The sequence below is a fragment of the Calidris pugnax genome, unplaced genomic scaffold (assembly GCF_001431845.1).
Source record: "Calidris pugnax isolate Ruff unplaced genomic scaffold, ASM143184v1 scaffold15, whole genome shotgun sequence".
In the NCBI taxonomy this organism is placed as follows: Eukaryota; Metazoa; Chordata; class Aves; order Charadriiformes; family Scolopacidae; genus Calidris; species Calidris pugnax.
Genome location: NW_015090774.1, coordinates 75,431 through 101,751, shown reverse-complemented (window position 1 = coordinate 101,751; position 26,321 = coordinate 75,431). Strand labels below are relative to the sequence as shown.

Here is a 26,321-nt window from a genome sequence, read left to right as displayed (position 1 = left end):
GTCTGATCAGCCTTCTCCATTCCAGAGCTTCTGGCACTGGTGGTATCTTTTCCCCTTGTGTTCTCTGCCTGTGATGCATAACATTTAGTTTCCTGCTTTAATTATATACTGGAATGAATATGTGAGTTGCTAGGTGAAACTGAACAGTGCGCCTTGTAAAGGAGGTCAGACCAGACCACCCTTCCTCAAAATAAAGGCTGCAAAAGGGAGTCGTGAAGCACTGGAAGAAAAATTTTAAAATCGTTTCAGAACATTTGTAATGAAAGACAAATAAAAAGGAAAAAAAATCTTAGGGTTCATGAAATCAGGTTGCTAAAATAGTAACTTCTTTAAATTGTTTATGCTGTTCACATTCTGAGAAGGTTGCAGGAAAGGAGATGAACCAAAAGTTTCCCCCCAGAAGGTTTAAGAAACCGCAGACTAAATATCTAATGGTATCTTCTGTCTGTAAGCGTCACCATTTATTTATTTTTTTTTTCTGCATAAGAGATTGAAAATTTGATGCTGGCCACTCTTGGAAGCAAAACATTTTGGTAGATGGAGCTCTGGGCTGGGGATGCTGCTGCTTCATGCACTGCTGTGCTCTGGGGCATTCAGTCTGGTTTATCACTATGGAAAATGCTAGAGTTCAAAATTAACAGTCTGCCACCTTTCAAATACTGTCGGTGGTGTGACAGGCTCCCGGAGACAATTTGAGCGATGCCACTGTTATGGGCATACACAGATTTGTCTTCTGCCGTGTGTGTTAGAAAGAGGCAAATTTGGGTTTTGCCGTTTGCCTTCCTGGATTACACAGCTCCTCCCAGGAGCTGCTGCAGCTGCCACCCAGAAACATGGAAATGAGCTGAAATAAAAACGCTTTGAGCCTCTTGCCCAGTATTTCAGCCCAAACAGGTATCTTTGCTGTGTTGAAGATGCAGCTGGCAGGCTGGCTGTCGAGCTCAGGATCCCCAGAGCGGGCTGGGGCTGGTCCTGTGGGGCTTCAGTCCTTTAGGTGCTGACACCATGAGGGGTCCCCAGTTTCCCGTGTGTGAGTCTGATCAAATGCTGAAGAGTCTGGCTTCGAGCCAGCGTGACAGCACACTGCAGAAGGCAACAAAGGCAACTGCTGCCTCCTGAGGAGGCGCTGCCTCTGAGCAGAGAGTCTACAGCGATGGGAGGAAAATGAACGCTTGGGGTACAATTTTACCTCATGCAAAACCTGAGCTCCAGGGCAAGCGTTCTCCAGCATCGCTTGTTGTCTGGAGCTATTGAGGGTTGCAGAGGTCATTTGCTGAAAGTGATACTGAAATGGTTTGCAGTCCGAGCAGCAAGGGCCTGGGGGAGGTTAGTGTGAGTTACTCCTGCCTTGTGGTGGGTGAACCCCTCTGGGTGCAGGCTGTGGCGTTAGCAGAGCCTGAGCAGTCAGGAGCGGAGAACTTCAGGGCAGTGTGGCAACAGCCTGTCCCTTCCCAAGAATTATCTCCTGCCCCTCAAAAGCTGGCCGAGCTCTCCAGACCCCAGGATGTCTGCAGGAGAGGGCTGCAGTTGGCTGTAGGCCTCTTGATCCTTTTTTGCCTTATCCATATATGTGTTGGCTTGACTACGTGGTGACCATTGTCACAGTTTGTCTAAGGAAGAGCTGCTACTTGCTGAGAGTAAAACCTCTGCCGTGCAGTATTTGGGGTGTCTTCCATCTTGAATGTGTACTTAACACTGCTGCAAAAAGGTGTGGTTTCTGTGGTATTGCATCACGTTCTCTGAAACTAGAAAATCATCCAAGACCTCTTCATTTCCTTAGATACTAAGTGCTCCGGCACTGAGCCCGGTGGTCGAGGCATCCTTTCCCCCTCCCTCCTGCATCCTGGGAGATCCAAAACCCAAACTCCTACGTGGCTTCCTTCCAAGAAGCTGTTACCTCTGCTTCATCGGGTTGGGACATTGGGACTTCTAAAAGTGGGGGAAAGAGCTTCTTTCCTGCCGGTAGAGGGGCCCTGAGTGGCAAGAAACTGGAACAGATTTCCAGCACACTTAGGATGAAATGCAATCTCTTCCCAGCACGATTGTATAAACTCCCTGCTGCCACGAAACACCATCCTTAGAGCAGCAGTCGGTGCAGGGCTTTGCCTTGGTGTGATCAAGAGTTGCATTTTAACACTAGAAGCTTCTGTAAGTTGTAGGTCTTTGTGGCCTGAGGTGTGGTGGAAGTGCACTCATAAAACACATGGGAATGAAATACAATTGGATACAGCATCTCCTTCCCTTTGCAGTGTCTGATCCAAGGCAGGTCAGTGAGTGGTATTTGTGATAGCTGGATCTGGGGTGGGATCCCTCCTCCTCAGGGATTCCAGGTTTCAGTCAGCTGAGTATGTTGCTTAACTCCTCTTTGCAAGTGCTGATGGCCACTGTTAAGTGAATTTATTTTATTTTCTTCTGACTATGTCCTGAAACCTCAAAAGATTCTGTGAAGGAGGGGAAGGTGGATGAATGACACAGGAGTAAAGCTAGTAAACTGGAGGGTTGAAAGCAAACTCTGCTGTTGGCTTTCCTCTGTTAAGCCTTACATTTGTTTAAATTTACCTGAATGTATTTTCCTTTCTGATAGTATGTATTTTTGCAGCCCAGTGACTTCTTTGAGGAATGTTCTCTTCCGTGAATAGCTCTGAAACTTGCAATGTTTGAGCAGGAAGCAGATTGCTCCTCCTCACCGCTGTTGGTATGATGTGAGCTCTAACTTTGTACCCTTTTATTCCCTCTTCATGCAGCGTGGAGTGAAACCTAAAAAGGTGGTGCTTTTTTGACAATTAATCTGTGTGTTGCCGAGTCTCCTGGCCGCATGAAAGGCCCTCCAGTGCATCCCAGTTCATTGTCACCCATTGCCGCCGTGCCTCCATCGTCCCATTGCATGTTCGCTCATTGCATGCGCTCCCCTGCGCCAGCCCCCAGCTTGCTCGGAGGATGGGAGGTAAATGCAGCCAAAGCGGCTGCTTCTGAGCCCGGACCAGTGCGTGGTGGAAGGGGTTTGCATTGTGATACGGCTGCTCGAGGGAGGCACGGGGGCTGGCAGCCCAGCTTTTTGCTCAGCTGTGAGATTTTCTGCTGTTTCAGTGAACCGCAGTCGGGTTTTCAGGTCGGTGCTTGGGGCGGGTTACTGTGTTCCCCCACGGGCTGTGCCCAGCATCGCTCCCAACCTGTCTGCACAGAGTTTCTGCATCAACTGACTGTAAGTCTTGGACACCAGAGAGCCAGCCCACAAGTCACTGCTTCCACCTGAAGGACTGATGGCACATCTCAGCCCGCCTTTCGCTGCCTTCTCTTTCCCTTAACTAACATCTTAATATATTCTATGGTTCTGTGATGGTGCCAGCTACAAGCTAAGTGCTTTGCGTGCAGTGGGAAGCATAAGCAGTGCTCCCTCGTGCTTACTGCCTGACAAGGAAACATTTAGAACTAGTTTTGGTTTTGTAACCAGATGCGTTATCACAGGGCCATTATCCAGCCCATTACTGACCCACACATAGCAGGTTTCTAAACAATACAAGGTAACCTTGCACAAAGAACTTTCTCTGAGCAGTTTTAACTCGTAGCTGTTAACTCTTTTTCTGAGCAGTTTTAACTTGTAGCTGAGCAGTGGTAAAACAGGGAGCTGCTGTAGTGAAAGAACAAACCCCAAGAGTTTGGGGTTGGAAAAAGGATATACTGCTGAGAAATACGCCTCGATGACTTGCCTCCAAGTCACTGTTTTGCTTATATGTGGTATTTGTCCTCTCCTTGGGCTACGACTTCCCATGCTCCCATGTAAGAACACCCCCTCCACCCCCCCCAACCAGCTTGTTTATGACACTTGGCAAAGCCAAAAATCTTTTGTGTCGCTTATTACCGAAATGAACTAAAACTACAGAGATCTTGGCAAAGAATCATCATTTCCTGTAGGCTGTATGGGGAATATTTTGTTGCCGCGGAAATCTTGCCAAGAGAAAAGCAAATCTGGCCACTCGAGGCTTGGAACAGGCACAGTACAAGCACTAGAGAGAAAGCGGTACGGTACCTGCTGAGTCCTTGGTGTACATGATGCCAGTCAGTGGTATCTTCACCACATCTTTTATTTCCAGCCACTTTCATTTCCATTTTTGGGTGGAGAGATGGTCCAAACAGCAGCATTTGTCCGTGGAAAGCCTGCAGGCAGGGGGCAATGCAGAAGCACAAGGAGAAGCTGCCGAGGCACTGTAGGCTGGGAAGAGCCCTCTCTCCTGAGCCCCTCCATGGCCCCTCTAGTCCGAGGTCTCTGCATGTCTCTGAGGTTTCCTGGGTGTCTGTGCAGGCATCTGTCCCATGTCTCGGTCACCGCTGCAGTTCTGCGTGCCACTCTGACTTGTACCCAGCTCTTAGTCGTGGCTTGATGGGAAGAACTTCCCATTTCGAGTGTTTTGTTTCTTTACTTTCCCGTCCCCGTGGTTCCCGGGCAGTGAGGTTGACAGCAGGTTGCCGTCTGTACACTGCCATCTGCTCGGAGCTTTAGCTGTGCATTGCTTTTAAGAGAAGTGGTTGTATGATAATAGCTGTCCAGAGAACCCTTCCTGGCTAGCGATGCATGGAGAAAAGCTCAGGGAGGTACGTCACAACTCTTCTCAAGAGGGGCAGGCCCGTGCCATGTTTTTGCCGATGTTGCCCCAAAATTTAACTTTTTTGGCCCTTAATAAACTTGTCAGCTCTCCACCCCCCTCCTTTATAGCTCTTGACCTTGCACAAGTGCATGAAAATTGCAGTCCAGTTGGTGTGATCACAAAATAACTAACATAATTAGCAGATAAGTCCTTATTCATGAGATTAAGGTAGCTCTTTGCATGTTAAATATAGACTTTAATCGTATTAAAAACTGCTGCTTGCTGCTTTTTTGTGCCAGATGGTCCTTACCCTCCCAGCTATTGTCCCTCTCTGTTTGTACTGTTTGCCTTGGTTTTGCTACTGTCTTTGAGCTCGTGGGGAGCGGTGGAGTGGGGCATTTTGCCGCTGTGGTCATAGCTCTTCTGCCTTTGTTGTCGGTCGTGTGGACCGTGCTATTGCCAGGGGTGGCAGCCACCGTTGGAGGGACCCAGCTGTGCCATCGTTGGGGCTGCAACAGCCGGGAAGTCCTTCCCGTTGGCTGTGACACTTTGTAGTAGTGCAGGGATGAAGGGTGTCAGGGGGTGTCCTCGTTCCTCATGTAGGCATCTGCCCTGCGTGCCACCAGCGGCTGGTCAGGAGCTGGTGGTCCAGGCTGTCCCCTGGCTTGTACGGAGCTGCAGGCTTGTCTTGGAAGGGTTTGCCAGCCCCTGCTGAGGCTGCTGGTGTGCTGGGTGGGGTGGAAGGAACACCACCCAAACGTCTGTTTTAAAAGCAGTAAGAAGGTGTTTCTGTCCTGATTTTTGGAATGAAATGGGTTGTGTGTTCCTTTATCTCCTCTGTGCTACCTGGGTTGATGTTTCACTGGTGCTGTGGTGAGCAAATCTATCTCCTCTCTTGCTGAGGTGCCTGGAGTTGTGTCCCATGGTGTCACCTCCCAGTGAGACAGAGGTGCTGGATCTGCCGCCCAGGGCTGTGGTGGGAGCTGTTGTCCCAGGCTCAGCACGGGCAGAGGGGCTAGTTCATCATCCTGTGAGTGACAAAGCTCTGCTGTGTTTGCCCCGGGATGCTGAGGGTGCTAGGGGCTTCCAGGGATGCAGAGAAAGGCTGGATATATTCCTCCAAGTTAAATCTTAAGAAATACAAAGTGCACACAAATTATGTTTGGCTCAGGGAGTCTTTGAGCTGTGGGTGTTTGGAGCCTGGGACAGCAGCTGGAGCAGAGTTATTCCTCAGGTGTCCTTCCCCACCTATCTAGTCTTGTCCCACCTTGTCTGTCTAACCTAGCTGTGCCAGCTGCCTGGTTTGGCCTCCACCATCCTGTACCAGCACAGTCTGGACAGTTGCTCCTAGGATCCTGATCCCACTGGTGATGGTTGAGCTGCATGGAGCTCCAGCTGGAAGGGGACAGGCCCTACAGACATGTCTGCAGCTCACAGGTGAAACGGGCTCATCTGCAGTACCCGGTTGTGTCTGGAGACCCTCAGAGACACTGAGCACAGAGAGTCCCAGGTCAGCCAGAGCAGGAAGCAAGTTCTTAACTGGTGGCAGATGGGAGAGGGTTGGTCCCACAGGTTTGTTGGTTGTGTTTGCTGCAAGCTCAGGTGTGAGCGGCAGCGAGCCCTTCTCCAGAGTGGGAACACGCGTCCAGCACTGTCCTGGTGTGCCTGAGCTGTGTGACCATGATGGTGACTCTCATGTCCAAGGGTGCTCTCTCTCACCGCAGGTCACCTATCCTGTAACAGCATGAGGTAAAGCCAGTTTGATGGCTGTTGTGTTTCCCACCCCCGCACCCTCTAATGGGTTGGCTTTGTCCCAGCATCAGTAACATTCCCGTCCCTTTCATTATCCCAGCTGGCATTTCATGTACCGGAGCTGGATCCTTAAGTGTTTTGTTTTGAGCTCTGTAATGAGCGTGGCTTCATCTCCCTCTCTGCTGGGCATTTGATCTTGCTCTGATTCTTGTCCTCCTGTTTGTCATTGTGCCTGGTCATTAGCCGGGTTCATCGGCGGGGTCTCCGTGTGGGGAGCAGATGGCCTCTTTCAGCCTGAGGAGGGCATGGAGCGATCTAGTTCCAGATGGTTTCTTTTTAAAGAAGGGGGGCAAGGCCATACCCTTTTAATCCTTTAAAAGAAAGAGTAATCCGATTATCTCATAAAACGTGCCTCACATCTGAACTGACGAAAGCATGTCCTACAAAAGGATCTAAATGAACCTGTGCACAGATTTTTACATGGCTGGCATACCTCTTGGCTGGCTGACAAACTGTCGTGGCAGTTCTTTGTGCCTCTGAGGGACACCGACAGGAACTTGCAGCAAGGTCCGTGCTGCAGAACCGTGGTTATTTTGCTGTTGATGAAGGGGAGGGCCCAGCGAACCTTCAGAGCTGTGAGCTGAGCAGCATCTGGCGCCACAAGCTGGTGGTACCATGTAAATGAGCCGGAGTTAACCCCGGCAGCATCACAGGCTGCTCCAAACCCAGAGGAGAGTCAGCAATCTTCTTATCTGGGTTGGTGTTAAAAGCTCCGTGTTACTTTGCATGGCTTTAGGATAAGTAACTTCTCTCACGTATCACTGAATGCATTTAAAGGACCGCTCTAAAGGATCGGACACCTGTTTTTTTCCATTGTCAAACTGTTTTCTCATCTGGTGCTTCTGCTTGAGACAGTGGCTCTGGAAGGTGTGACCAGCCCTGTGTTGGTGTTTCTTGAATCCTGGATGTGGAAAGAATTTATATATTCTAGGTTTAGAAAACTGAAATGTGCATTAGGAGAGGAGTTGGTTCATTAGAGCAGCTACTGCCCGCCCCCTAACTGTAATACCCTTAATTCTCTTAACTGAACCTTAAATCATGTAAGCTTTCATGTGACTCCTTCAGCAATATACGTTCACTAAGGGGCTTATAGCCATGAATAGAGGTTGCTTTGGTCTGAGAATATTTAATACATATGTGGGTCTTTTGCCTGACAACTTTGGTTAACAGTTGGTTGAAATTGTGCAGTGGAGGAAAGCCTCTGTCCTCTGGGCTGACCTGGAGTTGGAAAGAGTTTCTACTGGAGCTTTTTGGATGCCTTCAGATGACTTAAAACCCACCTCTGTATAAATCAGCTCTTGAGCACATGCTCAAGCTAATGAAACTTGGCAGTTCTTCATTAACTTATACTTATTAGTGCTTTTTGAAATGCCACTCTGAAACCCTTCCCCTGCTAACTCCCCTGCAGCCAGCAGAAGAGCTGTTGGGGGAGAGGGGATGCTGGTGGGATCCTGACCTCAGCTTTAGAAGGTGTCCAGATTTGCTTGCTGCCTTTTACTGCCTGTAGGGGCTCTGTGTAAGTCATAGCCAGTTATAAGGAATGAAAAGGCAGTTAGGTTTGGACACTAGATCTGTTTGGTTTATCCCAGAATTGTTTCTGTGGACGCAGTACCATCCTGTCTGACGATTCAATCCTTTGTGGACCAATGGGCTGACTCTGCTGACCTAAAATAAGCTCTTTCTGCCTTAGCCCTGAAGAATCACCATCAAAGTTGAGGGGGAAGGAGCTGTCTGGCAATGGGGCTGGTGAGCTGCCCTGGTACTGATGGGCTGGGAGTGTAATTTGGCCTCCAGATTGGTTGTAATTAGGAAGATGTGACCCAACTCAGTGGAGCAGCCAGCCCGAGCATGGAAAGCCAATGCAGATCCCCAAACAGTGCTCTGAGCATCCTTGAGGAGTAGAATCAGACCTAAGGTGCAGATCCTTGCACCAGACTGTCACGGCAGTGGGTGTCTTGCAGAACGGTTTGCCAGGCTCAGGTGTACTCACCAGCAACAGGTTTGGCAACTGCAAGCTGGGAATGAAGCTGAGAGCGCAAACCCAAGTGCAAGGCAAGAGAGGGGTGACCTCTCAGGGGTACTGAGAGTTCTCTGTGCTTGGCCTGGTGATAAAGTGAACGCTCAGGTATGGTGTGAGCGGGTGATCATCCTGAGTGAGCCTCCTCTGCTCTGAGACAGCTCAGTGCTTCATGACTTCTTGGTTTTTCTGATGTGGTCAAAGCCTTGTAATGTTGAGCTCTGATTTTCTGAGGATAAATACAGTTGAGTTCCGAGTTCGGTTTTTGTTTGTTGGCATGGAAGTGGAGGCAGTGTGTGTCTGCACGAGCTGCCGTCTCTGCCTGGAGGCAGGGGGTAAGTGGCAGGGTCCACTTTGGCTTGGGGAGCAGGGCTGTGCTGCAGGGTGCCTCCGGTGCGCTGTGGGTGTGCAGAAAGCAGAACATGTCTTCACATTCCCCTAGAGAGGCTTTGGCAAGCCTGCAACAGCAGTTTCCTTTGGGGTCACCCAGTGCCCTTGTCCTATGAACAACAGAAGATTGCTAATTGTTTGTTTATTTTAATTTAGGCTTATGTGAAAGATAGTACCATAAAAAATAGGCTAACTCGGTACATGTAGCTGTCTGGATAAATGTAATTCTGTTCTTAATTAACTTTGCAAATGGGAGCAGTGTCTGTTTGCCTCTGAGGATGCATAATTGCCAGCTACCTGGGAGGCAGGACTCTTGGTTCCTCTTTGGATGTTTACACAGGGCTTTCGCTCCGTGGAGCCGGGGGAATTCCCTGCCACTGGAGAGTTCCTACTCCTAGGATGTGGCTGGCAAGCTCCTGGATAGAGGGTTCCCCGCTGGGTCTGGGGCTCAGCACTGCTTTTGGCACAGCCTGCACCTCTTTCTCTGTGGGCTTTGGATACCTGTTGTTTGACACAGGCAGAAACATCTGGCTCCCGTCCCCATGCGGGGTGTGGGCAGGTCTGAGCTGCCTGCAGCTGTACCTGGAGCAATTGCGTGGTGCTGGGGTGACTGTGCTCCTGAAAACCTTTCTCTTAGTTAACTCCTGAAATCTGCTGGTTTATCTCAGCGCTTCAGCTCTTGAGAGCTTGCCTAAGCACTTCCGCTTGGCTCTTGATCTGAATATTTAGCCATCTCTCGGCTCATTAGAACATTATCTAATTTGTTTTAATAAATTGCTATGGGATCAGAGGCATTTTGGTGAGGATGATCATTTTTTTAGCCTGTCATACATAGAAAGGTCAATGTTACCACAGCTGGAAGCGACTCCATGCTGGAGGGGCCAGTCTTTCCTCGGTGTTTATCTTCTGTAGCTGTTTAAAATGTTTTGTTTTGTTTTTTTTCTTTTTTTCACTTTAGGAATTCTCAAAGGTTGAGGCAGCCCCGTTGCCAGAAGCATCTTTGTACAAATTTATGTCTACAATGCGTTTGGAATACAAATGTCACGTGCTATTTGCACCCTAATATATTTTGCAAAGTTTGCACATTTTTTCTGTGCAGTTAAAACAGTAGAAGGTACATTTGTCCCTGCTCCAGTGGAGAGAAAGCACATCTCTTCACGGGGTTATCATTGCTCTCTCCTGGTGCCCCAGGAGAGCGTCATGTCTGGTATAGCAGTGGTTGGGTAAGAGGCTGCAGCATGTAGGGGTTTGCTGTTACCAGGGTCTGGGCTGAATATTAGGCAGTTTTTTTGACAACTGTCTTCTGTACCAGAAGGGATTGGGAGGTGACCTGGCTGTGGTTCTTCAGCACAACCAGGAGATCCTACGTACCAACAGCACAGCCCAGCTTTTATGATTCTCTCTGTAATACAAGAGGTGCTGCCTAGAGGAGAATTGCCAAGAAGGATGCTTCCAGGCTTGCCAGAAACCCAAAAATTCTTCATGCTGGTTGAAGAGAGACAGTTTTAACTGCTTGGAAGCTGGTGAAGGCCCACCGATTCTTTGGGAAAATAAATTGATGGTGAAATAGAAGTAACTCACACAGGAACAAAAGCTTGAGTGTGCTCTCCTCTGAACAGCCAGTGCAGCCGTTCACCCTCACTCAGGATGCTCTGCAGCAGCAAGCAAGATGGGAGGACCCTCACCTCCTGCCCAGCTGTGTCATCTGCAGGGGTCTGCTGTGATCGTCCCCTGTCCCCTGCTGAGCGTCGCTGAAGTTCTGCCTCCTTCATTGGTGTGTTTGTGCAAGGAGTGTGGCAGATGCTCTGGCAGCCTTCCAGGACACAGATGGCCACATCTAAACTGCATGAGAGAGAGGACAGACAGGAGCCTTCATCCTGAACAGAGGAGTCACCCATGGGTACAACAGACCATGTGTGCTATAGAAGATCCTGATTTTAAAATGTGGCCAGTAATTCTAGAGGGTCTAACTTCAGGTCCATAGATCAAGAGTGGATGCATCACTGAAGATACCACTGATTGATCTTAGTTGCTGGTAGAGAAAATGTTTGAAGTATTAGAACAAAATACCTTGCTTCCTACGTTAATTATCTTTCTCACTCTTCTTGTGGGATATCCATGTTTGCTGTATGACTTAATCCAGTGGCATAATCTTTTATGCTGTAGGAAAATCTCACAAGCTGCACCCTTGTTCTGTGTTTGGTACCCAACCACGTGCTGTTTGAGCTGCTGGTTCAATGATGCTTACGGCTCTGGAAGAATTTCACTGGTTAAAACCAAAACAAAACCGAGGACTTGGAGAGTCTTAGAAGAACTAAAGACCCAGACTGACTAACCTCCCCACACTGCTGTGAGAGTTGTGGAGAATGGATTGAGAGCAGTCCTGAGGAGGAGGACTTGGGGGTGTTGGTTGAAGAAAAGCTCAGCATGATCTGACAAAGTGCACTTGCAGCCCAGAAAGCCAACCAAATCCTGGGCTGCATCAAAAGAAGCGTGGCCAGCAGGTCAAGGCAGGTGATTCTTCCCCTCTGCTCTGCTCTGGTGAGACCCTACCTGAAGTACTGCATCCCAACATAAGGAGGACACAGACCTGTTGGAGCAAGTCCAGAGGAGGACCACAAAGATGATCAGAGGGCTGGAACACCTCTCCTATGAAGACAGGCTCAGAGAGTTGGGGCTATTAAGCTTGGCGATGAAGACAGGCTGAGAGAGTTGGGGCTATTAAGCTTGGCAAAGAGAAGGCTTTGGGAAGACCTTATAGTGGCCTTCAGGTACCCTGGGGAGGCTCTATTGACAAGGGCAGGTGGTGATAGGACAAGGGGTAATGGCTTTAAACTGAAAGATGGCCAATTTAGGTTAGATAGAAGGAAGAAATTCTTCACTCTTGAGAGTGGTGAGGCACTGGAACAGGTTGCCCAGAGAAGCTGTGGATGCCCCATCCCTGGAAGTGTTCAAGGCCAGGTTGAATGGGGCTTTGGGCAACCTGGTCTAGTGGGAGGTGGCCCTGCTGATGGCAGATAGGTTGGAACAAGATGACTTTTAAAGGTCCCTTCAAACCCAAACCACTTCTGGATTCTGTGGTGAAAACAAGACTGCACCTGGGCTCAGGCCAAAGGTGCTCTCCAGGTTGGACGGCATTTCACCATGGGGAATCCTTACCCTTTCTTTCAGCCAGCTAAAATCCAGCAGGAAGGCGGCTTCCCCCCCCCATTAAGTAGAGCAACGGGCAGCAATCTGTGCCATCAAGCCCAGAGACTTTCAGACTGCGCTGGGGGGCCGGGAGGAGGAGGGGGGGTTGGCGTGCAGCCCGTCTCTAGCCAGCACTAATCACTTTTAATGTGTAATGAAACCCAGGCTCTGCCATCCTCTTTAGGCGATTGATTGGAGCGTGTAACCTGAACTCGGCGCGCTAAGTGCTTTGCAGTTACCCCAAGGACTTTGGATCGGGTCCCACAGTGAAACGAGGACGTGGGCTGGTGCGTGTGTGATTCAGCTCCTGGCCCTGCAGACTCTGTGATGCCCTGGCAGACGGCTGCCTTGGTTGCTCTTCGCAGCTGTTTGGGGCAGCTGTTTTGGGCAAACGAATGATATTCAACTCCCAGGGTGCTTTTTTTTTCTTTTTTGGTGAAATTTGTGCAAACTTTCAGTTAAAGTCTGTTCCAGCCTGTATTTCTGCAGGACAGTTGCAGCCCACATGCTGTTACACTAGAGGATCTGGAAGGGTGTGTTTTGGAAAGCATCACGGTAGAGTTTGGACGTGCTCTTTTTACTGCTGTTTTTTTGCTTTCAGAACAAAAATACTGTGAGAGTTTATAGTGTAACAGTAAAACCCCCCATCTGCGTGTTTCAGGTACGAGCCTTATAGGATAGGAAATTCCACATGTACAATTAATTACTGAATACTGGGCTTTCTGAAGTGTCCCTGTGAGTCTCTTACAAAGCGTTCCTGATTTTTGAACTTTGGCTGGAGGGAAAGGGCAGAAAAACTGGAGAGGAGCCGCGGTCTGCTTGGCCCCTGTCCCCACTCCCCAAACCTTGCTTTGTGGTGGGGATGTGGCTGCGGCGCCGGGACCCCCGTGCTGCAGCCCCTCTTGTCAGCAGGTGCCTGAACCCGGGGTGTCCTGTCCCCATGACTGCTCTTGGGAAGCTGTCTCCAAACTGTCTCACTCTGCTCTTAAGAAAGCTCCTAGTTCCCAGCCTAATTACTCCTGGTCAGTTATTACCTGTGGTTCATCCGCCACATTGCCCTTTAGCTTAAATAGCTTTGCCCTTTGCTTGTGTCTGCCCTCAGATGTAATTACAAAGTGATTGAACCTTCACGTAGCCTTTATTTTGCTACCTTGGGCAGGGTAAGTGTTTTTAAGCTCTTGTAGAGTGATGCTGGAGGCCTCCAGCAGCGTGACAGGAGCACAGGGCTGTGGGGAGCTGCCAGAGCTCTGCTCCGCCGCTGTCATGGGTTAAATCAAGTGACGCTGTTCCTCCAAGTGTTGGGCACAGCGGCTGCCACCTTCCCTCCTTGCCCAGGTCTTGCTGGAGTTGGAGGTGCCTGGGTCTGGAGATGTCTTTTGTGGTGGCTTTTGTGCTGTGGGCTGGTGCCTGTGGGATCTGCGGCCCTGGGGACATCCTGCAGCAGTGTGGAGCGTGGCTCTGCTAGGCTGGCTTGTCCCCCTTGGATGGGCACAGAGGCGAGGCCAAGGAGAAGGGGCACCTCTGCAGAGCAGCGTGGGTCTGTGTGGGTCTGCTCAGCAACCCCCTTTCCCCACCCAGAAACATTGGGGTGCCTGGGGCACTTGGACATCGTAGGGATGGCAGTTTTCGTCTTTATCTTTTTCTGGCTCTGGCTTTTCTGTCCCAAATGCTACGTCTTAGTCTGAAACTTCCTGTCCTCTTGTCTCTGGAGAAAATTAAGGTCATGGACCCTGGGAGGGAGTGGCTTTTGTTGTGTTAGGAGGCTTTTAAGAGTCTCATAAAAGCACAGATTTTTATTTTTAGAATACATATTTACACCCCCCCAAAATACGTATATCTGTATACATATTTTAATGCTCTCAAATTTCAAAACCTTATTCCAGGGAGAACATCTGTGCAAGGCACCACAGATGTTCATATTTCCTAATTCAGTTTTTCAGAAATCCAAACCCACTGCAGGTGATAGCTCTTGCAGTTGGGTGCAGGCTGTGTGTGGCACACCAAGCAGCGGGACTGCCTCCAGCCTCCAGGAAACTCTAACCTGCTGCTGAAAGGTGCCTTTTGAGGACTTTTTTTCCAAGAGATTGAAAGGATTGCACTGAGTGTCCATAAGGTGCTAAAAATGCAGTTTGTGTCTAGAGGCTTGCATATGCGTATATTATCTAAGGAGGACAGTGGCTGCTGTGGGTGAGTCCTGGTCAGCCTGAGCTCCTCTCCCTCCTGGTGCCTTAGTGTGGAAGTATTGGAAAACAGTGGAATTGAAATGAGGGTAGGCAATGTTGGAAACGAAGGTCCATGTTCACGCACATATGATATAATACACAAAATGAGAGAGGTGAGTGTACGTGAAAGGGATAGATACCCAAGGTGCTGGGATCTCCACGTGTGGTGGGGCCAGGGCGTTGGGGTTCGTCAAGAGTTTGCAGCGAGACCTTGCTCCAAGAGTTACTGCTTGCTTTGGCATTTAGATCCCTGTGTTGCAGTTCTGGCGGAGCGCTGTTCCAGGGACAGCGCGGATGCCAAGCAGGAATTGGGGGTTTGAGCCTGGCAGCGCAGTGAGGCTCAGACATGGCTGGCTGAGGTGCCAGGTGCTGCACCGGGCACTAGTGCTGGCCAGCGAGGGCTTTTTCAGGGCAGGGGTTCTCTGTGGGGGATTCTCCACCACCCTTGGCCGTTCAGGGGTGCATTGAGCTCCCTGGAAAATAAATCCCCTCGTTGGCAGGAAGCGCCTGGCTGGGGCTGAGGGTGGGAGTTGGGGCTGGGTGGTGAACGGCAGCGCCGCAAGATGGACGCGGCTCCGCGCGGACATCCGTCCATCTGTCCGGGCTTAGCTCTCTCCGTCCATCTGTCCGGGCTCAGGGGATTTGGTGGCGAGGTCCCAGCCGCCCCTCGGGCCAGCGTGGCCGTGGCGGCACGTAGGGCTGGGGCGGGCTGTGCTGTGAGGTTTGTGGGGCACGGCGTGTGCATGCGTGGATGCCGAGCGGAGGGACGGAGCCCGTTGGACCCGCCGGCGAGGCGAAGGAGAGGCGAGGCGGCCCAGCCGGGGGGTTGTTGCTAAGCTACTGAGGACCCCTCGGCCGAGAGGAGCATCGCATCGCATCTCATCGCCCGCCGGCGCAGCATCCCCGGTGCAGCATCGGCGGCGCGGGGAGGAGAGACCCACCGGCGGCGGTGATGTAATGAGGCGGTGGTTGGAGACACTGGCGGAGAGAGGAGGACGAGCGGCCGCGGCTCCGGCGGCTGGCATGGGCCCCCCCGGCCCCGGCACACCACCGCAGCCCCGCTGAGCAGCCGCCTCCGGAGCAGCCGGCGCGTCGGGATAGAGGCGTTTGGTGGATTCTCGGGGCGGATGGCGAGCAGATAGAGGGAGGCTGCAGCCATTTGCAAGCGCTGCTGGGCAGCCCCTGCTCCCGAGACAGAGCCACTGAGAGCCGCATTGTTGTGACCGAGTGTGCTAACAGTCTCTCTCTGCCTCCCTGTCTCCCTTTTTCTCCCCCTCTCTCTCTCTCTCCGTCTGTCTTTTCTGCAATGATGAGGCAGGCCCCAGCGACACGGAAGGTACAATCTGCTGCTCTATCCACACTGTCATTGCTAACGCTGCTTCTGAATGTACCTTGTTTTGCTCTTTTTTTTTTAAATTTTATTTTATTTTTCCTTTTTTTTGTATGTTAATGCTGCTGAGCTTTAATTGTGATGAGTCTGACTCGGTTTCAGGTGCCTGTGGACAGATGCAGGGGTTGGGGGGGGGAGGTTGCTGAATGAGAGAGCAGCATCATGTAATGTCTAGCTTTTCCTTTCAAGTTTCTGTTCAAGTCATTTCTCCATGTCACCTGTCTGTGCCTGTGTTGCATGCAGCATCTCTGCAGCTCGGCTGGGCTCCGCTGCCTTCCCTGCTGCCAGTGCTCGGCTCGTGGAAGTTGCATGTTAATAATAATAACGTTTTTCCTGCCTTGGGCAATGCAAGCCGTGCCGTTGGGTTCTGCCTGCTTTTAACATTTCCCAGTGTTTGTCGTATCTGGATTCCTTGTCGAGCCTTGACATTTCTGCAGGTTACAGCACGGACTCTGGTTTGTGCTCTGGTAGTGTCCTATATGTTTATTTTTAGCACAACCAGGATATCGCCGTTCAGCTTAAAGAGAAATCCTGAGAATTTTTGCCTGATCTCAAAGAAGTGGTGAAAATAAAAATAACAGAAGGCACAAACGTGCAACTTCACTGGCCGTGCTGTGTCAGCAAGGAGACTTTGCCGTTTTATTAACGTTACAGTAAACGCTCTTGATTTATGTATGTGGTTCCTTGAGCTCACCTAATACAGTGAAATACTGTGCTACGTGGTGATTACTTTAAGAGCTCATCTTTAATCTGCTTCCAAATGAAAAGTTTTACAAATGCTGATTTCCCTCTGCTTCCAGCGGAAGGGTGGAGCGGTGGGGCCAGCCCGGTGCTCAGCACCCTGTCTGGCAGGGGGCTTTACAAACCTGACAGGCACTTGATTTAATCCTGCTTTTCCTGTTGTTCCCTCCCCTTGCACATGCTGTCTCTCTACAGGATCACACTCGGGAGAGAGTGCATGTGCAAGGTGTTGCCAGTTGTTTAAAATGCAAAGTTTCTTGTAGCGAGTACCCAGCAGCAATGCAGGTAACATCACCCTGGGGAAAACCACCCCAAGAGGAGCTTGTCCTTCTGCTGGTGTAGTGCCATAGGGGGAGAGAGGTGCTAATGCCAACAGGTTTTGTCTGGAGAAGGCTTGGTTCCTCTGAGAGGCTGAGTTCCCCGCTGGTGAGCGGGGTGGCATCCTGCCCGCTCCGGTGGGCAGTGCTGACCCATGGCCTTTGCCTGGTTGATGCCCGGGCATCAACTCCAGCGACTGCCAGCCTCGCTCAGGAGCTGCTGGCCCCCTCCACCTGCTGCTGGAACACCTCACGGCAGCTACGTGGGAAATCCCTGCAGCAGCAATGGCAGTCTGAGAAGTTCTGCTTTTCTGCACCAGAAGACCTCAGACTTCGTCCAGCAGAAGCATTCAGCAATATGGAACCAGTCCTGCCTGGCCTAAGGTGGGGTTAATACCAATGTGCTCGTCCATACTCACAGCGTTGGCCAGCTTTTAGTGCTCCCGGCTGGGTCTGGATGGAGATGGGGGCACTCGCAGCGGAACCGAGCTAGGAGGGACCTGCAGGACTCACGATCGACAGCCCCAACTTTGAGGGGGGTGATGCCGGCTCCACCACAGGCAGTTGGTGGTATCCAGGAGGAGTTTTGCCGGATTTCTTGCTGCTAGAAGCAAAGTTTGTATCTGAGTGAGTCTGTTCTGAGCCCCAGATGCTCTCTCCTCGCTCCTGAGTGCGGGACCTCCCAAGGGAACAAAGGTTGTATAATGTCATCAACTATTTATGCAGCAACATTACGCAGCAGAGTTCAAAACTGCCATATGAAATATTAATAGCCACAGCTGGGTGGTGCAGAGCATCTCAGGATCCAGGAGGACCCAAAGTTGTTGTATTAAGCTGCTACATAGTCTGGAAGCTGGCAGAAGTTCGAGCGTCTCCTCCCAGCTCCCGAGCAGGGCTCCTGGATGCTCCCGTAGCCCTGAAGAGCTTTGTTGGTGGAGCCCTGCTGCGTCCCTCCTGCACGCTGTCTCCTCGCCAGCTGGATGCTGTACCCGAACCTCTAGAAGGGGGAGAAGACGATGTCCTGGTCCAGCTGCCCTTCTGCCAGCTGCTTGCGAGTGCTTCGCAGAGCACAGTGGATGAACTGCTGACACGAGGCGTGCTGTGTGACAGCCGGGTGGAGAGGAGGATGGCTGGGGCAGTGGGGAGCCTGGTCACCCTCCATCCCTGCCAGAGAGCAGCAGAGCATTTCTCTGCCTTCCTTGCCAAGGAACCGCTCACCCGGGCAATCTTGAGCTGACGTTTCAGCTTTTTATGGTCTTCACGTGGTGTTACATGGAGGGGAACAGAAATGTTCCACCTTACACCAGAGGAGGCATGAAAGCAGGATTTATCTCTGCCATTTAGTGTGGTTAGCTTTTAGAGAACATTGCCAAGATGCTTCTCCCTTTTTTAAGGGTTTGGTATGGTTTGAGTCGGGGAAGATGCTCAGCTTCTTCCCGCCCCGTAGCCCAGCTAGGGAAGGCTTCAGTGGTCGGTTGTTGAGTATTTCCCTGAAGTCCAGCTGCTGCCACGGGCAGCACTAAGCTGTATTTCAAACGCAGAGCCTGGGTTGCTGGTGTGAAATGCCCCAGCCCTTCGCTTATTCGTGTCTGCCACGCACTGGGGTGCTTTCGATGCCGACCATGCAGAGCAGGCAGCAAAATAGTGGGGAGCACCATGCTTGTTGGTGGGGGCTCTGTTCCCCTCCTGCATTGGGAGCCACATGCTTGGCAAGGAGTGGAAGGGTCTCCCTGCCCGTGGCTTGCAGTGGCCCCCAGGGAGCGGGATTTTCAGAGAGGTTTTCAGATTTTCAGTGCCACTCAATGTAATCTTTATTTAGTAGGACTTTTGAAAGATGCTGGAGCATTCCTGAAGAGCTTGTAGTGCTGCTCCTAAATAAGCCCTGTATGTATCTGAGGGTTTAAAGCTTTTACTGTTGTCATTACATTTTCCTGGCAAATCTTGCCAAGCAAAAGATGTTATGGAAGATGGATGTCTTCCCTCAGTTTTGAACTGGGTCTGTTGTTGAGTGCAGCCTTTTAGAAGAGGCTGCAAGTGGGCAAAATAGGATTTAGCCCATGTAATACAGTAGGTAATTGGTTATTTTAAAGTGATAACCTGCCCAGTCGTAATCTATGTTTAAAAAAAAAAAAAAAAAAAGGGAAAAAAAAGCAGTAAGATCTCTGAGCCAGTTTATTAAGGCCTTTGATTGGAATATGACCATTGCTTCTGAATATCAGAGAGAAGCTGCAATGGTGGGTGTGACACTGTGCCAGTCTGAGATAGATCTGCTCTGGTCTCAGGGGCTGAGCATTTGCTGATGGACTTTGTGTGACCAAATGTCTCACTCATGACCGCATCCTTGGGGAGTGTCATATGGCAGCTCTTTTATTGATCTTGTCTGTTCTTGGTTACCTAAAGCAGAATACAAAAAGCTTTAAAATGTGCCCCAGTGTTTTAAAGCTGCGGCTGGAGAGCAGATGTCCCTGCCAGCAGTTCCCTGTGCCCTGTCCCATGGCTTCCAGTGCCCAGGAGCTCCCTGTCTACAGCCAGAGTGCTGCCCCTCCAGCTTCTCCAGCTGCCGGCCTCACTGTTACCTGTTGCTATATCAGTTACGGGTGGAGTAGTTGTTAATGAGGAAAAATACTTATTAACGGATGTGCACAGCAAGGATGTGCTGAGATACGCAGTGTGGCCTCCCCACCCTTCAACGTGAGAGCACCGACTTGTTGATGGTTGTGTTACTGCTGTGCTGCATGTGCAAACGGTGGGTGTATTCTGGGTGGGGGGTCCTGCCTTGAAGTTGATGGATCCATTTATTTCCAGTAATGAAAAGAAAATCTGGAAGTGTTTGAGTAGAAGCTGCATGTTACCCCCGCGAGTTTTATGACTAAAGAGAAATAGAGCCCAGGGGCTCCAGCATCTCTGTGGTCAGCTGGTTTGGGGATGCTCTGGTCCCTTCAGAAAACCAAAGGGATGAGGGAAGGGGAAAAACATTTTTTAAAAATAAAACCCCTTCAATTTCACAGTCAAGTGACCTCTTGGAAAGGTGTCTTGAGTTAAACCCACTCCTTGTCAGCAGAACCTGGTGAACCCTGAGCATCTCTACAGTGAGGTGGCAGCAGTTTCCACGCTGGCCCAGGGCAGCCCGGGATGTTTTATCTTTGAAGCTAAAGAGCTCAGAAGTAAAAGGTGCATCTGCCCCCAGAGTGTCTGCTGGAGTTGGGGGGTTTGGATTTGGGCAGTCGGCCTTCTCCCCAGCTCTTTGCTAAAGGGGGAGAAGTGGGGCTTGGAGCTCAATGAGTGATCTCTGGTCTAGACAAGAGAACCTGGTCAGGAGGCTGAGCTGCCACTGGGCTCTGTTTCTCTGTTTCTGTGGGAGCTCTGCTAAGCAGGGCTCTGCCTGGAGCTGCCCTGGGACTGTGGGTTAATGAGCTCGTACACCTGATGCCAAGCACACTAATTGCCGTGATGTCTTTTGTTTCCTTTACCTTGTTCTCTGCTGCATCTGCTGCTGCTGCGCTGCTGCGGTCTGTATCTCTGCTCCTGTCTGTCCCTGTATGAATGTCTCTCCTCCTCTGCCTTCCACTCCCGTTGCCCTCCAGACCACCGCCCGGCGGCCCAAGGTGAGCAGCTCCGGTCCGGGGGCACTGAGCATCCCCTGGGTGTTAAATGTGAACTCCATGGGCGCTAACCCCAACGTGCGTTTTCTCTTGTCCTTCCCTCTCGTCGTACAGAGCCTGGAGGAGCTTGCAGGAGCAATGCCTCCTCCAGAGCCTGTCTAAATCACTGGGGACAACCTGCCCGGGCAAAATGTCTATGGGAAAGTTGTGCTTTTTGGCCAGAGCTTGTCTAACAGAGTGGAGCATAAAAGTGGTGTAGTAATGCCCAGCCTGGCTGGCAGAGCACGCTGCTTGGTGTCCCTGTTAATGTTACTACTTGCTTCTCACTGACTGCCATTTCCCAGCTTACGTGGGGTACTTTTCAGTGGGATCTTGCGGGTGTCTGTTGGAGGAGAGAGGCGAGAGCCTTGGCTGATGCCAGCCAGGACCGTATTGATTCCAGCTCAGAGAATTGCTCACGTTTCGAGGTCTGCCCTGAGCCAGCAGGACTTGCCTTGCAAAGGGGCACATGGTTAGAGGAGAGCAAACAAGGGAGAGAAATCATCAAAGAACTGTTTAATAGCCAAGTTATGGTTTGAAACTGGTGAATTATTTTTTTTTTTTTCCTCTTCTGTGAAGGGTGCACTGTAGGGAGGGCTTTATTTTCACTGGCATGTACAAGAAAGTCAAACCAGGGCAGCAATGGATTCATTCAGTCCCAGGGCAACTGGGATCCTGGCTGCCAGGCATCCAGCTTTCCCCTCCAATAGATATCTTGTCAACTGTACTTTTGGCAGTGTAGGGCCAGAGCCCAGGCTGAGGTAGGACCTCACGGGGGGTAAAAAAACCCAGTGTGACAGAAATATGTGAACACAAGGTGAGGAGGAGAGTCCATCGCTCCTTCTGCAGGTTAAAATTTCCTCTAAAATGTCTCTCCCCGCAACCCTTGAGACACGACAGGGATTTTGCTGTGGGTCCATGTGATGCATTTGCAGAGAGGCAGAGAAGTGAGCTCAAGGTAAGCAGCTTTTGTGTGCGGGTGTGGATTTTAAGCCAGTTCCTAGTCCCAGCAGGAACCTTACCCTTTACCAGGGCAAGTCCTGGAGACCTCTCAGCAGATCATGTTTTAATGAAGTTCTTGTTCTCTGCAATTTGTGCTGGAGAGAAGCCGCGAGTGAGAAGTCCTACTTGACCTCCTCCAACTCCTTTTGCCTCACACCTATGCTGGGCAGGAATTAGATGGGGTTGAAGACACCCCTGCATGCGTGTTGGGATGAGAGCTGTTGCCCACAACGGCCAACTCCTCTGGCACTTTACAGCGTTGAGAGTCCCTCTCAACCTGTTGCATCCTTTTTTGGTTGGGCTCACAAGTGTGTCCACATCAGATAGAGTCAGCTGGCAGGCTGCTTTCTCTGGCAGCTTGGACCTTCCAGGGTTGCTGGGAATGGATTTTCAAGAGGAACCATTAGTGAAGGTTGTCCGGTAGCTGTGTGGAGGGCTCTAGGAGATGCCATGCTGTGTTTTGTCCCTTTCTGGAAGAAAGCACATCCCTTGGACCTTCCCTGACCCTGACTGCCAATGCCACGTCATGGGTCTCCAAAGGTTTCTGGCTCTTCAGGTGTGATGAGCAGTGGAACCACACCAGGTGTGTCCCTGGCGATGCTGCTCTCTCTCCACAGCTTTTTAATCCCTAAAGCAGCAAGAACAAGAACAACATCCTTGTTTTGAGTAGTGTGTTTCTTGGAGATAGTGCATTCATGGTGCCATGAAGACTGTTCCTAGGTTGGGGCTTGCACTGAGTCAGGAGTGAAGTCAATCTCAAAGAGTAAAATAAAGTCAGGAAGTTAATGTACAGATCATTAGATGGTACAGAGATAAGTGCTCCAGAAATGCAGGTCCATGAGGAGAGCAACAGAAGTTTCTGATGGACCTGATGCTTTCCTTCAGACATCAGCTTCCCTTGGTCCTGTCACCTTGGTCCATGGTCAGCCTCACTGCTGGATCCCCAGGCAGCAATTAACAGCCTTGTAAGCACTGATGAAACCACTCTCTGCTGCTCTGGTTCCTCCAAGCTCCACTGATTTTCTCTGGGCTCTGGTGAAGTCTTGCTACTCTTTCATTTTCTCCTTCTGTTCCCCTAAAATTTGGTGTTTCGTCCCCCCAGCTGGGGTAGTTGCAGACAGGGGCAAAACCTTCCCTGCTCCCGTCTAAGTGTGCTTTGATGTTTTGCTGTCTCATGCTCTGGAGCTGTAACACCAAACCTTCTGAGCATGTGTTTCCACTCTGCAAGCACCACCGAGGACCCCTGTTAGTCCCTGTTCTGATCCCCTCCAAAGCACTCACTTGCTAGGCAGGGTCTGTCCTCCTGTCCCGGGACCTCGGGGTGTGACTGGCCTTGCCATGAAGAGCAAGGAGATGGGTCTGTACCTGCAGCAGCAGTGTAGGTAGATGTAGTAGGATAAGGAAATAAATATGACATGGTTTGTAGGGGGAGACAATCTTTTATTGTCCCTTCTACTGCAGGAGGGAGGAAATGGGCTCCTCTCTTTGGCCTAAAGCAGGACTTGTGTGCTCAGAAAAAGATCCATTTTGGGTTTTTAACTATGTCAGTGGTGTAATAGAATTTTACCTTTCCCTTCAACAACTGATTATCTGTGAATTTTGGGCAAACCAGACTCCTCCTGGAGCAGTATAGGATCACAGCATTCATGTTTCCAGGGAGTCTTTGCATAATACTGGTCCTCAGTACGCTGCAGGTCTGGGTACAGCAAGGCTGTGGACGTGCTCTGTCCTGCCAGAGCTGTTTTGCTGTTGATGTCCCCGCTGTCACTGGGCTCTGGGTTTCACTGTGCTGGACATGCACCGGTTCCCGGTGGCTGACTTGGAGAAACACCCTGCTGAAAGAAAACCAGAGCTGAAGTGGTGAAGGGAGATGGACTGGTTGTGGAAGCATCATTTCCCTTGAAACCTACTCACCTGACTTTCTCCCCGGCCATGTTGTTTTGCAGCCCACCCGGACCCCCAATTCTGCAGCATCCAGTGGCACAGCCGGGCCCTCGGGCTCAGCCTCTGCCTCTGGTGGGGAGATGAGCAGCAGCGAGCCCAGCACGCCTGCTCAGACGCCGCTGGTGGCCCCCGTTATTCCATCTCCCTCCCTGACTTCTCCAGTGGCACCTCCGGTTCCCTCACCCACAAAGGTAAGTAGTGGCCAAGGTAAGCTGTGGGCTCTGCTGGTGTGGAGGGTGGTAGCTCCTAAAGGGAGGAGGAGAGAAAACCTGCCACTAGTACTGGTAGGAGTAGGATGAGAAAAAGGGGAGCAAGAGGTCCTCTGCTGAGTTGTGGTGGTGGTCACCATGCAGGGCTTGTGTGACAGCCCATAAGGCTGTTCTGGATTTGGGCACCATGATCTGTGGAAGGAGCAGAGCAGCCAGGTGGCTGGGGGACATAGAGGAGAGTGCACGACTTGCTGGGGAATTGACCAGGGACGAATGCAGAGGCTGACACACCAAAGCTGGGAAGACGCTTCCAAAGAGGAGTGCCGTAGCGTAACTTGGTTCACGATGCATGTTCTCCCTTCCTGGGTCCCAGTGGGACAATGTGGCATCAGAGCAGTTTGGCAGGTGAACATGCTGGAGGTCGAGGCTCTGAGTTGGAGCTTGAACCTGCCGGTGAGAGGAGAGCTCGACCACATTAAATCCAGAGGAGATTTGGATGCTTCCTGCTCCACCCACCAGTGTTGGATGAACTGGAGCAGAGGAAGAGCAGTGGATGCGCTTTGGGAGCATTCCTGCCTTCGGATACAAAGATCACGTTAGAGAGGTCCAGTATTTCCCAAATGTGGGTGTTTCTAATAATTATATCAGCATAGTTATTCCATTTTTGACCTTTAAAATAGTTTTTCGTTACTTCCATCCTGCTTTGTATTAATTAGTTAAAATTAGAGCTTGTGAAAGATTTGGGGCATGAGGGCAAAGAATTAATAGCATGAGAGGACAAAGAGCTCGTTCTGAGGTTGTGGATTGAGGGAAAGGTTGGAAAAGCCACTGCCTGGCGGGGAGAAGGAATGTCCCCATTCGGTCCTCATTGCCCAGAAGGGCTCTGGTGATGATTTAATGTAATGGGTGCAAGAACTGTTCTCTTGATAGTACTGGTGGTATCTGCATGTCCAGGGTTGAGAAAGCAGCAGAGGATAAATCTGTGTGGTTTTCCTATGCTGTTTGATATCATGCAGGATTTTTTTTTTAAAAATCTGTTCCTTCCTGTCACCCAGCTTTGTGATTTTAAGCTGTAGTCATGAGGCTGCTGTAACCCTGTGCTCCCAGAAGAAGGGAGTTGCATCCCCTTCTCCTGCCCTTGCTCACAGCCATGTGCCCGGGTACCGCTGTGCTGGCATCGGCATTTTTCTGGCTGTGGGAGCTGATCTGGCCCAAAAAGAGCCAGCAAACACAGGATCAGCTTTCCCAAGCTCACCACGGGATTACGTGGCTGCTGCTGTGGGATCGAGCAAGCGCTGGTGAAGAGCATAGGGTCATCTCTGGGGGTGGCTGTCTGGGCTATTCCACTTAAAGACTGAATTGCCCTGCAAGCGAGGGAAAGTGGGACTGTAAAGTCCAGGTGCTGGGGGGAGCCTGGGGTCTGTTGTACAACACCAGCACTTATCTACAGAATTTAAAAAAAAGATGGGACCTTGGGTGGGACTGGGGTTTTCTTTAAACAGCACAGACCCTGGGCTTTCCTCAAAGGTGTGTGGTGATGGGGAACAGGGTGATGGGAGTGAGTGGCAGCACAGGATGTTCCCGCTGGCGTTGAAAAAGAATTCTCAGGGTGAGGGTGGTCAAACACCACGTTATGGATCTAGAGGGGCTGAGGGACCTTGTCCTTGGAGACAGCCAGAACTTAACTGGATGAGGTCCGTGATCTACTTGGCACAGCTCGGAGCAGGGAGGTGGCCTCTTGACCTGCATTCACCTCTCCCAACCTCAGTTATTCTCTCATTCTGTAAAACACAAGTGTACTTCAGGTGTATGATTTGTGTTCGAGACAGGCCAGTCTAACGGAAGGTATTCTCTGTCTCCAGAAGAGTTCGGCAGCACCTCAGTGTCTCCATGAAGGCCAGGTGACCGCTGCCCCGAGGCTCTGGTTTGATGGGCGTGCATGGAGAGACCACCCTGTCAGCTCCATCATGGAGAGCCCAGGGTTTTGCCTTGACCTCACTCACTCTGCAGTAACAGCTCACGCATGGCCGTGCGGTTCCTGTGTGACTTTGTGGTGTTTCCCTGCCTGCGGGGGCAGCTCTGCAGTCACAGCGTAGTTGTTTAGAAACACGGGTGCCAACCTCGCCTGTGTTTTAAGGCACGTCAGGTGTGCCTTTACCCTCAGAATGAAAGAGGCTTGTGAAAGGGGGAACCCTTACCTTTTGGGGGGAGGTGGGAATGTGACCCCTGAGGGAGGTGCTTTTGCATCTTGTTGGAAATCTCAAGCCTGTGTCCCTTTTCCGTGTGTCAGCTTTCATTGCAGCCCTCATGGGCTTTGGTCTCAAGATAAGGCAGCAGGGCCCAGCTGCAGTGCAGTGTCACTGTGCAGCCCTCCCTGGACCAGTGCACTACTGGTGTTGGTGTCCTCCTTAAGCTGTGTCTTTTCCTGCAGGTAAAGCTGGTTTCACTAGGAAGCCCAACTGGCACAGCCCATGTGTGCTTAGAGCAGAAGGGGGTGACTCCAGAGGGGAGCTGGTCAGCCAGCAGCGCTGCAGGAAAGGCTCGAGGCACCCACCTCTGTGCGGGCAATGGGCTCAAAAAGCCTTGGAAAAAGTCTTGGGGTGCCCGCGTGAGCCCATCTGGGGTGCACAGCAGAGACTGTTTTAGGATTCGGTCTGCCCAGGCAGGAGGATTCCCAGGTTTTAGGCTGGTACCCAGCTCGCTCTTGTAGGGCTGCATGGGGTCTGACACACCGTGGGTGGGTTGCATAAGAAGAAGACAAGAAGTTCCATCTAAACATGAGGAGGAACTTCTTGACTTTGTTCCAGTGCTCTGCCACCCTCAGGCTGCCCAGAAAGGTGGTGGAGTCTTTGTCTCTGGAGACA

At 50.9% G+C, this 26,321-nt stretch overlaps 1 protein-coding gene across 10 annotated transcripts in view; it reads left to right on the top strand.

Moving 5' to 3' along the window:
* Positions 1-26,321, top strand: part of DCTN1 (dynactin subunit 1) — a 78,771-nt gene that overhangs the window by 32,680 nt on the left and 19,770 nt on the right. For 4 of the 10 annotated variants that reach the window (XM_014943910.1, XM_014943919.1, XM_014943869.1 and 1 more), the window contains 5 exons: positions 2,745-2,765; positions 15,532-15,549; positions 20,246-20,266; positions 23,251-23,439; positions 25,320-25,358. In XM_014943910.1, coding sequence (XP_014799396.1) covers positions 2,745-2,765; positions 15,532-15,549; positions 20,246-20,266; positions 23,251-23,439; positions 25,320-25,358 — 288 coding nt within the window. Of the gene's footprint in view, positions 1-2,744; positions 2,766-15,519; positions 15,550-20,245; positions 20,267-23,250; positions 23,440-25,319; positions 25,359-26,321 lie in introns of those variants that run through there. The other 6 variants (XM_014943884.1, XM_014943891.1, XM_014943900.1 and 3 more) reach the window with 6 other exon arrangements.